General features: G+C 40.2%; 1 protein-coding gene across 2 annotated transcripts; it reads right to left on the reverse strand.

Annotated features, from left to right (window-relative positions):
- Positions 1–4,141: 4,141 nt before the first annotated feature.
- Positions 4,142–12,759, reverse strand: STRIT1 (small transmembrane regulator of ion transport 1). Of its 2 annotated transcripts, none has more exons than XM_058661167.1 (3): positions 12,614–12,759; positions 9,723–9,818; positions 4,142–4,214 (listed from the first exon to the last, which is right to left on the reverse strand). In XM_058661167.1, the coding sequence occupies exons 1-2, from the start codon at positions 12,624–12,626 to the stop codon at positions 9,727–9,729; spliced, it is 105 nt and encodes a 34-aa protein (XP_058517150.1). In that variant the 5' UTR covers positions 12,627–12,759; the 3' UTR covers positions 4,142–4,214; positions 9,723–9,726. The 2 variants fall into 2 exon arrangements, with proteins under 2 accessions (XP_058517150.1, XP_036350780.1); XM_036494887.2 differs by lacking the exon at positions 4,142–4,214 and adding an exon at positions 9,345–9,623 and having other exon boundaries at positions 12,614–12,756.
- Positions 12,760–13,086: the final 327 nt, after the last annotated feature.

The raw sequence follows: 13,086 nt of genomic DNA on the forward strand, positions 1-13,086 counted from the left end.
CTTTTACAAGGTGATTAGATGACGCCTGGAGTGGTGACTCAACAAGCTAATCCTCTGCTTGCTAGCACTGGCAGCCCATGTGCCACTAGTTCATGACCCAGTTACTCCACTTGAGCTCTAGCCCCTGACTATGGCCTGGGGAAAAGCAGAGGATGGCTCAAGTCCTTGGGATCCTGCACCAAAATACGAGACCCAGTGGAAGCACCTGGCTCCTGGCTTTGAATCAGCTCAGCTCTGACTCTTGCGGTCATCTGGGGAGTGAACCAGTGGATGGAAGATCTTTTCCTCTGTGTCTTTCCTTCTCTTTGTAAATCTGCTTTTCAAATAATAATTCCTAAAAGTGATTAGATCATAAAGCTCTGTTCTCATGAACAGATTAATGCTATTTTTATAGGAAATTAGTTATAATAAGAACAGGGTGTTTATCAAAGCAGGCTAGTTATAAAACCAAGCTCTCTCAAATCCTTTTCTCTCTCCCGCACCCTCCATCACAGTATCTTGCCATGTGAGGGGAAATCCGGAGCCTATAGAACTGTATCATGAAAAATAAATTTTAAAAGTACTGCAAATTTCTACAACCAATTAAAAAAAAATAAATATGAAATAAGAAGGCCTTCTTAGAGATAGTCCCTTGAACTTGATTTCCCAACTACCAGAACTGAAAGCCAAACAAATCTCTGTTATTTATTATTTACCCAGCATGTGGTGTTCCATTGTAGTAGCAGAAAGCTGACGGAACAGGCTCCTCCTGGTTCTTCTTCAGGAGGTGAAGTGACAGCCCACAAAGTCACAAAGTTACCGTGTAGGTGATCCCCACCCCTGCTCCACCACGCTGCTTCCCATAAGCTGTTTGAAAAACCCGGCCACACAGTTGAAGACTTCTTCACTCTGACTGCAGCTGTCTAACCATTAGGCTAGAATCACTATTGCTAATAGGATTCTTGCCTTTAGCAAAATAAATGTGGAATATGCCCAATGTCTATAATATCCTAAAAGGTTACTATGCTTATTAGACTATGAGGTTGTATTTTCTAAGTCAAGATGCACTGTATATGGAATGTCCGTTGATAGGAATGGGAGGAAATGCATACGGAGCCAGGGTAGGGATGGTGAGCACACTGGTATGCAAACCACCAAGTAGCCTATTTCCACTTACTCTCCATTTCTGTGCCAATTTCCCAGAGCAGACAACCTATAACAGCTGAAACAGTTTCTTTGTGACCCTGTATCGTTGGCATCAGCATTCCAATCACTGCTCTATTTCCACTACTATTCATAAGCCTAAGTTTAAAAAAAAGATAACTTTTTCATATACATATCTATGAGATTTGGCCTGTCTGCCCACACCAAGAAAATGACTGAAAATGGACTCAAATATAGGATAATCACCAAAACCCCAAACCTCAGAATATTCCCACCTTCCTAAGAAAATGACAGGTTTGTGTTGGTTTGTGATTTGTTCAGATAATTTGTAAGAAATTGTATACCTAACTCACTTCTTGCAAATCAGACTCATAAAAAAGAGAATGAAATAAAAATAAAATGTTCCTTTCTCTCATTTTCTGGGAAATCATCAACTCAAAATATTAGCCTCTCATATTTTGTGTTCTTTTCTCTGGAGGAATTATAGAATAATGCATATTTATGTTATAAGCAGAACCCTTCTACTTGTCCAAAATAGAAAGAGGACACAGAGATGTTGAAAAAACTACAATAAGCAAAAATAAGGGTTTTGAGTACATGTGAATAGAAACTAATTTCCTCGCCAAATAACAAAAGAAACTAGCATTTGCTTTGTTTCAACATCAATAGGTAGATACTGTTTCTATTTGTGCCCAAAAACTGCCCCTCCAGGCTGCTGTCCTTCAGGCAGCCTTCTGGCTTCCATCAGGCGTGATTGCTCAGGAGACATTTATTTCAAAAACACATTGCGATTTGTCATTTTCCCTGGACACAGAGAGAAATGCATGGTGGGTTTTCTATGTTATGATCTAATACAGTGTATAGATAAAGTAATTTTTCTCAGCTCTAGCATCCAGTATGTTTTCAGAGGTGGTGGGGAAAGCATGGATAGTATGTTTTGTCCATGTAAAGCCTGAATGTCAATAAAAAGGCAAGACACAGTTCATTTGTGATTATCTTCTCAAGTGATATTATCCCTACCTTTTCTTTTTAAAGATTTATTTACTTACTGGAAAGGCAGAGAAGGAGAGAGCTTTTCATCTGCAAGTTCACTCCCCAAATGACTCCATGAGCTTGGACCTCCACCCTGGTCTCCCTGAAGAGCAGCAGGGACCTCAGAACTGGGACCATCTTGTGCTGCCTTCCCGGGTGCATCAGCAGGAGGCTGGACCAGAAGCACAGCACCAGGTACTCAAATCTGTATTTCATGTGATTATAAAATGTCATGTTACATTCCTTCATTTTCTATTTTTAAAATACTCATTTACTTGAAGATTTCCCATGTGCATATTGATTCCCCAACTGCTCCCAGCAACCAGGGCTGAGTTCTGCTGGAGAGTCAGGAACCGCCCAGGTCTCCCTCACGGGCATCGGTGATCCAGTTGTCTGAGCCATGCCCTCTGCCTCCTGCCCTCTGGGATCCAGGGATCTGGGCCATGCCCTCTTCCTCCGCTCTCTGGGATCCAGGGCTCTGGGCCATGCCCTCTGCCTCCTGCTCATCAGCAGAGCCAAGGCTTGAACCCAGACAGTTCAACACGGAACGCAGGAGATCCAAGTGGCATTCTAGGCACTACATCATGCCCACTTCACTCAAATGTCATAACACACAGCAGAACAAGGTGCTGAGTTTTTCTTATAGGAATAAACAGAAAAGATTGATGGCTAAGCCTTCAGTGTGTCTAAGCATCCGGGAGTCACACCTACATACTTACTTTATAACTGTGTTTTCCAAATGTCTCTGCTAACAGTTATCACCTGAGGGCCCAGCACGATAGCATAGTGGTTAAAGTCCTCGCCTTGAACACACCAGGATCCCATATGGTCGCCAGTTCTAATCCCGGTGGCCCTGCTTCCCATCCAGCTCTCTGCTTGTGACCTGGGAAAGCAGTCGAGGATGGCCCAAAGCCATGGGACCCTGCACCCATCTGGGAGACTCGGAAGAGCTCCTGGCTCCTGGCTTCAGATCGGCACAGCACCGGCCGTTGCGGTCACTTGGGGAGTGAACCATCAGATGGAAGATCTTCCTCTCTCTTTCTCTCTCCTCCTCTCAGTATATCCATCTTTCCAATAAATAAATAAATAAATAAACAAATAAATAAATAAATAAATAATAAAAAAAACAATTATCACCCGAAAACTGATTTTTTTTTTCTTTTTTACTATTTAGATGAAATCTCTAAGAAAGGCACTTTGGAATTCTCAGTTTGAATGACTCAGATGGTGTAAGTCACAACAATTTAGAAAACACTTAGGTTCTCACAGCGACTTCATAAAAACGTGAATATGCCTGCTTTATAACTGAGAAGGCTAAGGTAAAAGGCATCAATTATTTACGCCATGGACTCCTGAGGATAAAACAATCTGACTTCCACAGGCTGTTGTTTTCGTTGTATGAAGCTACTTTTGTTCTCGAAGAGAATGATCGGTTTGGATGTGGAAACATGGAATTTAAATTATTTCTACAGCAAAATTCATTTCTGTTGCTTCTTAAAATGATGTTACAGTCTGTTTTAAAGTGCTGAAGAAAAGTATATTGAGAAACTGAAAGAAGAAAATTTCTGTGAAGGGTAGAAAGTAAAGATTTAGGGGAAAGCCAGACTTTTGTGTGCCAAAGGGATGCCTGTCCCCATGTTCATTGCAGGATTATTTACAATAACCAAGCTATGGAATCAACCTAAGTGTCCCCCAGTGGACGAATGCCGCTGTCCTGCAGAGATGGCCTTGGTGCGCACAGCCGATAATGACACACGTGGACTGACTGATGATCAATAGCTGAAGTTTATTAGGGGCATCAGACTTTATACACTGAGAGTCATATGGGAGGAGGGATTGGGATTATCAACAGAACCCATCAACTGTTCCTACACTTTTGTCTGGAACTCCTTTTGTTTGGTATGTTCTCATTCGCATGCTGTCCACTCAACTGTTCTCACACAAATGATAGCCATTTCGTTATTCAATGGTATGCACTCAGTTCTTCTTATACAAATAATATGCAATCAGTTACACGAAAGGTATCCATTCGGTTGGTCCTACACAAAGGATATCCAGTCACACAAACGGCATCCATTCAGTTATTCTCATACAAATATTATCCAATCAATTGTAATCCTGTGCTCGCTGACCTTCTAGGATCACAATGTCCTTCTACAGATGAATGTATAAGGAAAACAGAAACACATGCCCTCACCCCCTCCCACACACGAACAACACAGATAAATCTGGAGTATATTATGCTTGATGATATCAACTGCAGAAGACCAATTACTAAGTCATCTCACTCATACTTGAAACATAAAGTCAAGTTCACAGTTACATAAAGTTAAATGGTTGATAGTCACCAGGGGTGGCGGTACTGAGGGACTGAAGAGATATTGATCAAAGGACACAAAATTTCTGTTAGAGAAGAAAAATGACTTCAGGAGCTCGGCTGCGACACATGATTATAGCTGATAACAATCTACTATATATTTGAAAATTGGTGAGAGAATGAGTTTTAAAATGTACTCCTCAGAAAATACGTATGCAAAGCAATAGATATGATACTCAGCTTGATTTACTGATTTTGCAGCATATACACATATGAGAAGTTCACATTGCCTTCCAGAATTTTATACAACTTTTGTTAGTTAATAGCTCATTATAAAGGAAATAAAAATGTTTTGTTAGGAAGAAGGCTGAAAGTCTGTGTGTTTAACCCCAAATGAAACCACATTCAAGTTGCGGAGAAGCATAAAGGACTCACAATGTGAGAAACTCTTTGACCTCATGTGACTTCTGAGAAGTTCATGGGAACCATAGCATACCAATAACATGGCAGGAATAAATGGTTTTGAGAGAGCTTATAGCTTTCACAGATTTCTCATTAATCGACATAGCACACAGAGGACCAAGTGAATGGATACACTATCTTTTTAATTAACACAAGTAGATTTGTGAGGAGAAAAGGGCAAAGAAAAACATACCTGGTCTTGAAGCCCTGATAAGCTTATACAGTCTTCATAAAGTTCATGGGCAGGCCCAGTGTGATGACTGTGTTAAACCCTTGCCTTGCTAGTACCAGGATCCTGAATGGGCACTGGTTCATGTCCTAGCTGTCCACTTCCCATCCAACTCTCTGCTCGTGGCCTGGGAAAACAGCAGAGGATGGCCTAAAAGGATCCTGCGCCCACAAGGGTGACCTGGAAGAAGTTCCTGGATCCCAGCTTTGGATCAGCTCAGCTTCGGGGAGTAAACCAGCAAATGGAGCAGCTTTCTCTCTGTGTCTCCTCTCTGCAAATCTATTTTCCAGTAAAAAATAAAAAAATCTTTAAAAACAAGTTCATGGGAAATATGTTTTATGAGAAAACTAGGCATGGATTTCCAAGTGTTTTGTATCAAAGTAAACTTTTTAGTTCCATTTTCCATGAACTCTTTAAGGTACCTTCACATAAGCATCAGAGAAGACACGAGGACTCAGGCAGTAGCATGCCAGCCATTATTTAGGAACCGGCTATTCAGTGCGAGTAAGGCAAAATACACAGTGTTTGTGGATCTTAGTGGTATGCATACCCCACCATGGTTAACACCAAAGAGACACTGACTCAAAATATTCCTGAAAATGTCCTAACCATCTTTCTCCAGCCAGCAGGAGTCAGCAGCAACAGACTGAATTTGAGCCCACTTCCCTCTTCTTCAGGTCTGCACAAAACTAAAATTGAGTCATAATTGAAAACAACTGAATCTAATTGTGTGCGTACTTTCCTATTAGATTTAATAAATATTGCTTAAAATATTTTAAGAGTTTTTTAAAATGTGTAACCAAGCTCATCAGCACATAAAGCACAAGCTTCTAGTTTTCTGATTGCTGTTTAATTTCTGTAGAAAAAAGAAAAGCATTGACTGGAACAAGGTGCAGTATTTAGGAAGAAGATTCCCTCTAGAACACGAATTCTCAATTCAGGGACCTGAGACCAGCAGAAACTTGTTGGAAATTAAATTCTCCGGCTCCACACCAGGCAAGGTCTAACAAGGCTTGTTTTACCACATTCTCCGAGAAAGGCCAGCAGTCTCCAACTGCTTCTCCAAGGCAGTGGCTCTCAAATGTCTGGGAGCCTATGAATCCCTCGAGAAATATGGTAAAATGCAGAATTCCGGCTGTCTTCCACATCTACCAAATCTCCAGAGATGCTATTTAGTAAAAGCACGACATTTTATTTATTTGAGAGGCAGCGAAACAGACAGACAGAGCCCCTGTCTGCTGGTTCACTCCCTCAAATGCCTGCCATGGCTGGGGCTGGCCGAGGCTGAAGCTGAGACCCAAGAATTCAATGAGTGTTCAGTGTGGATGAAAGGACCCAATGCTTGAGCCATCACCCACTGCTTCCCAGAGTAGTACTAGTAGCAGGCTAAACTCAGACATGGGCAGAAACTCAGGTACTCTGACGTGGACTAAATGTGTCCCAATTAGCCTTAACTACCAGGTCAAAGGTCTGTCCCCGTTTTATTCTATTCTGTTTTATTTATCTACTCATCTACTTAGTTGCATCAGTTGTACTTAGCAGCATGGAGTTACTGAGAGGAAAAATAAAAACTTATTACAGATTTGTTTCATTTATTTGAAAGGTAGAATTATAGAGAGAGGGAAAGACAGAGAGACAAAGAATCTTCCATTTGCTAGTTCACTCCCCAAATGACCACAATAGCTAGGAGTAGACCAAGCTGAAAGCAGGAGTCAGGAGCTTCTTCTGGGTCTCCCACGTGGTTGGCAGCAGTGGACCATCCTCCAATGATTTCCTAGGTACATTAGCTCAAAACTGGATCAGAAGCAAAACAATCAAGATTGAAATTGGAGCTCATATGGGATGCTGACGCTGGAGGCCTAACTTGCTTAGCCACAGCATCAGCCTTAGGAAAAATAAATTATTAATAAAAAATATTTAAATATGTACCGAAATAGAGTGAAGAATATTATAATTCTCAAGAAATCATCACTTAGCCAAGACAAATCTTAGCATTTTGACTGTCTTATTGCATATCACTCACGTTTTGTTTTTAGATTTTTTTTTTCCATAGGAATATTCTAAAGAAATTCCTCACCAGCACAAGAGTAAATCAAAAAGTATATGGAGCGTTGAGCTAAAGGACATGTTTATTTCGGCCCTCAAAATTTTGGAAATGCAGGCAGTTTTTCATAGCATACATCTTCCAGAATTTTTGAGAGTTTTCCCATGTGTGTCTCTAGACAATAAATCCCTTTCTTTATTACGATTTCCAATCATCATTGTACTAGTGAACAAAATGCAAAACAGTTTTTCAGTATCTTTACTGAAGAAGTCCTGACGTGTGTCCTTTGTGGTCAATCTACACACGGGACCCACTTGCTATCCTGTTAGGTCTTCATTGTGCAGCACTAGCTGGTCTTTCTCCTCCCATTAGTTCTTTGTTGGAAAACGTGGGTTATGTGTCCTTAATAATTTTTTTACATTCTGGACTCAGCTGAATCTATACGCATGATTTTAGTTTAGAATGTCCCAGTAGATTGATCAGGAAACTTGTTTTGCTTCAAGGTCACTTGCTTTGGCAGGCTACCTCAAAAGTGGTCCTGTGTCATTTTACTCTAGCAACAGGTACGTAATATCTGGTGTAACAGTTGAAGAACTCGTAAATTGATCAGTGGTGTGTTATCCGTTCAAGATGTAAGAGTCAGTATCATGCTCTACTTGTCCTGCCCCAGAGCAGGACAGAGATCCCTGCCTCCCCTGAGTGAAGGCAGAAACCACACTTAGTATGAGGGTACTCAGCGTCATTAAGCCTTTTCAGTGCGTGGAGCTAGGGCAGTCAATTTTTTTTTAAATAATTGTGAATTTGTTTTTTTTTTTAAGATTTATTAATTTTATTACAAAGTCAGATATACAGAGAGGAGGAGAGACAGAGAGGAAGATCTTCCATCCGATGATTCACTCCCCAAGTGAGCCGCAAAGGACGGTGCGCACCGATCCGAAGCCGGGAACCAGGAACTTCTTCCAGGTCTCCCACGCGGGTGCAGGGTCCCAAAGCTTTGGGCTGTCCTTGACTTCTTTCCCAGGCTACAAGCAGAGAGCTGGATGGGAAGTGGAGCTGCCGGGATTAGAACCGGCGCCCATATGGGATCCCGGGGCGTTCAAAGCGAGGACTTTAGCTGCTAGGCCACGCCGCCGGGCCCGGCAGTCATTTTTTAGAAGGAAAATAATTAGTTCATGCTGATATCTGCTATTAAAATGTAAGATTTCCAGGAATTTACTTGACCTTTATGCAGTTGGCACTGGAAAACCAACAATAGATACAGAATAGAGTTAAAAATTTTCATCCCAGGGTCTGGCATTGTAGCACAGCAGCAGTCTCTACCTGCGGACACTGCTATCCCTTGTAGGGACTCATTTACTCCCTTACGGTTCCAATTCCAATGTTGTTTCTGTCTGATGCACCAGGGAAAGCAGCAGAAGGTAGCCTAAGTAAGTTCCTGACTTCGGACGGATCTAGCCCCAACTATTGGCAGAAATTTAGTATAGCCCATCCTTTAATTCCCACAAATGTAACTTTTTTTTTCTTTGACTATTTTGTTCTGGAGATCATAACATATCAGTGTGTAGCACTCGCCTGCCTTCCTCTTTATAGCTGCATGCATACGGCATTACGTAGCTATGCACCAGCTAGTCAGTGACTCCTAAAAAAACATGCAGGTGACTTCCTTCTAAGCTTTTGCTGTCATAAACTATGTCAGAATAACTAGCGTTGTGTATAAGTCATTTTGTATTTCTGTCATTATATCTGTGTGAATTGATGCATTTAGAAGACAATAGTAATAAATAATAGTTTATATATATATGCACACATATGCATATATATATATGTACACACAAATTTGGTAGACACTAACATTTAAAAAATGTACAATTTTAAATCCCAAGGACAGTGTATAAGAAGTTTATTTCCATACAACCCTACAAACACATATGTATCAAGCATATTTGTTTTTCCCCCCTTCATAAGTGAATGTTTTCTCAGTGTAATTCTAGCCATAGGTTTCTTGTTATGAATCAGAGGTTAAGAGTCAAACAACAGCTGTATTTTGCTCTCTGTGAATCACTTGCTGTAGTCTTTATTTTCAACTTTTTTCTTTGTGGGACAATGGTATAAACTTTTTCTAAAATAATTAGGCTTGTCAGAATTTTGTTGGATTGCTTATTTATTTTTAATCATAGTTAATACATTTTCCCATGCTCAATCAGTACAGGAATCCACTCACATTTTCTTACAGTTCTTATTTGTACTCAGAATTTTAAACAGGATGCTGAAGAAATTCATAATCCAAGCTTGTAGGTTAGTGTCAAATACTGTTCTTATTTAATGTAAGACAACAACTAGTTGTGTTTGCATGTCTCTTAATTCTTCTAAATCACATCGGTCTGCTGTCTTCATGCCTGAGTGACAAGATTTTTCGTTAGTAGAACAGAAAAGAAAGATTATTTCTGGAGTCATTTGTGCTTTAACTAAACATATTCAATCATTAAAACCCTTACCTTTCTAAGAGAAGACAACGTAAACCATTATGATGCAGCCCACAATCCAGCCAATCAGGAGAAGGACAGGCACTACAAAGCGGGACAAGCTAGCCTCTGTTAGAAAATCAAGAAAACCCATTAGGCTGCTCTGTAATAGAATCAGGAGTCTAGAGAAGAGACGTGGCTACTTGGCACAGCAGCTAAGACCCTGCTTGGGACGCATACAGCTCATATCATAGTTGCTGAGTCTACCCCAGCACTGCTCACCGTTCCACCGTTCAGGTCTATGCACCGTGAGAATCAGCACATAATGGCCCAGGATGTGGATCACTGTCACCCAGAGAACAGTTCCAAACTGAACCCTAGATTCCTGGCATTGGCCTAACCCAGCCCTGACTATTGTGGACATATAGAAAGTAAGCTAGGAGATGGAAGATCATTCTCTGCCCCTCTTCACCTACCTTCAAATAAAAATAAATAATGTTTTGAAATTCAGTATTTCTTCAAGAAAACACGAAATATGAGGAATTTGATAGTATCAAATCTACATATATATGTATGTGTGTGTGTGTGTATATATATATATATATGTATGTATTTTAAAAGGACACCTATAACCCAGATGTAACACCTGAGAATTGGACCAAACACCTGAATTTAAACTGCAGGTTTTGGGTCCATCACAATAGCTCCAGTAGCAAAATCTTTGCCTTCATGCATGGAATCCCATATGGGTGCCCCTTCATGTACCAGCAGCTCCACTTCCCATCCAGCTCCCTGCTTGTGGCCTGGGAAAGCAGTCAAGGATAGCCCAAAGCCTTGGGACCCTGCACACCTTTGGGAGACTTGGAAGAAGCTTCTGGCTCCTAGCTTCGGATGGGCTCAGCTCTGGCCACTGCAACCACTTGGGTGTATGAACCAGCGGACGGAAGTTCTTTCTGTCTGTATCTCCTTCTCTCAAGTATATCTGCCTTTGCAATAAAAACAAATAATGTTTTTTTAAAAAAACCTACAGGTTTTCCTTTTACAGATGTGTGACCTTGGACAACTCTGAGTTTAAACTTTCCCATTTGTATAACTGGATAATGAAACACATGGTACCTGATTCCTATAGCAGTTGCAGGGTCAACTGACACAACAATCGCAAAACTTTGTAAATTCTCACCCCAGTTTGTGGGGTATAAGAATGCGGATGTACCTTGGTGCACATAAAAGCAGGTCAGTGTTACTCAGGTAATTCCTCCTACACTGTAGAATGATGACATAAGGAGAGGTGTTGAAAATCAGCCTTGGTCTCAACAACTAACTGTTCTTAATGATCACAGGAGAACAAATACATCAGAGTTTAAATAATCATTCTCTACCAGAGAAAAGAGATTTTGTATTTAGTAACATGCTCTGTATAATAACAAGCACTAAGCCTGACTCTGTGGGCAGGATAATCCACCAGCAACCAAAAAAAAAAAGTGTATACCTAACTCCTCCTGCTCCTTCTATATGTACTCTTACTGAAAAAAGATTTATAAAAGTATCTTTTAGGAATAGTCGCTGCATTTTAATTTTACCTTTCCAGCAAACACACACACACACACGTACCACATGAACAAATTCAGGAAACACAGCACAGAAAGGCATCCTATAGAACATAGGCCTCATTGACGAAAGCAGTGAAACCTTATGCCATTAGCTCACGTATGTTCAGCAATTGCAATCCTGTTATCATCTCCATCACTTTAAGATGGTGAAGACAATGCTCCTGATATAAAATCATCAGCAGAGTAGATACTTCTAAAATTAGAAAAACAAACTTTTTCTAACTTTCCTCACAAAACTTCCTGAAGTAGAGATGAATTTTCATACTTGAAACCTATCTTTCCAAAACAGTTTATATTAACTGACACATTCAAAAAATCTTTCTTCATTCTCCTTCTCACTGTGACCTTGAATGAGGCATTAACTACTAATGAAAAAGGCCCTCTGTTTATTTTTCATGTTATATGGTTTTAATGACAAAACAATCATCAAGCCATTCCCATTACTCATTTGGACAAAAACCTTTTTCTTAATGTGTCATTATACAAGTACACACCAGTATTTCTTAACTACTCACATATGTGACTCAATATTTTCCCAATTACAGAGAAATTGAAAATCAATAATGATATTTTACTTTACTAACACTTTATGAATGCATGTTTTGTAAAATGTATTTCCAGAAGGTTTTAACAAAAGTTGTGTGTCATAAAAGCCTTAACGTTAAATATTCCATGAAAACACAACACAAATGACTGCCTTTTAACCCTCACAGTACTTCTCCATCAGTATTCTTTTTACATTGGTGTTTTCAGTTTTACCACAATTTGTAGCATTAAGACATTCTAAATCACCACCTATGTTCATTGTATCTATTGTGCTAATTACTTTGCTTAAAAATAAAATATAAAAATATTTACACACCAGAAAAAAATGGACTTAGATGTGCAACATGGTTGAGAACGCAGTCGTGTTGTTCAAATTAGAAACTCAGCTGAGCAGGGCTAAGGGGCTTCGCCACACACACCAGGGCTCTCACTAGCTCTGACCCAGAGTTCCACCATGCTTGGTACTGGTCCAGCAGCCCAGGGTCTCTGAACGGGTACCACACTGGAGAATCACCCATTTCTAGGCCACGTTAAAAAATACACAGGACCAACAGTAAAACCTTTGGCTCATTGGATCCTCTCACAGTTTTTCTTGACCTAGAAACATGATTCACAAATGGCTCATCTAATTCATTTTTTGTAGCTACACTAACATAAATGATTAATAATCCTCACAGCAGAGATATAATGTTCTCCATAGTACCAGAGAAATACCAAAAAAACATAAATAAGCCAAATTCTGAAAGCTTTTTTTGCCATAAAGCTTACCTTTCTCAGCCATTATTCCTGCTGTTGAGTGGCTTGGTCAGGGCCACACTCACCTCTTCCTTATTGTTCTCCAGCGTCTCTTTGAACTTTAAATAGAGAGATATGTGAAGAGTGTGGCAGCTGCCCCCTCCTGGCTGCCAGCTGTCTGTAGGGTGACATCAGTCATTGGAAAGCAGAGTCCTCTGGCTTTAGTATTCTGTTGTTGTGGAGGAAACAAAGGATTAGGTGACCTAACCAGTTATGTATGTCATGCAAGGATACACAGTTTTAATTTACCTATTGCCCTCAAAAAGACAGGAAAAAATCTCCCATGGGTGATCTATGCATAGACAAAAAAAATCACATTGCAATTAGAAAAATTATACCAAGAAGAGATGCTGATGCCTTAGAAAGAAACAGCTAGTCCCCGCTCCATGATGCAATGGCTAAATCCTCTCTCTTCAAGTACCAGGATCCCATATGGGTGCTGTTTC

The sequence above is a fragment of the Ochotona princeps genome, chromosome 3 (assembly GCF_030435755.1).
Source record: "Ochotona princeps isolate mOchPri1 chromosome 3, mOchPri1.hap1, whole genome shotgun sequence".
NCBI classification, from domain to species: domain Eukaryota; kingdom Metazoa; phylum Chordata; class Mammalia; order Lagomorpha; family Ochotonidae; genus Ochotona; species Ochotona princeps.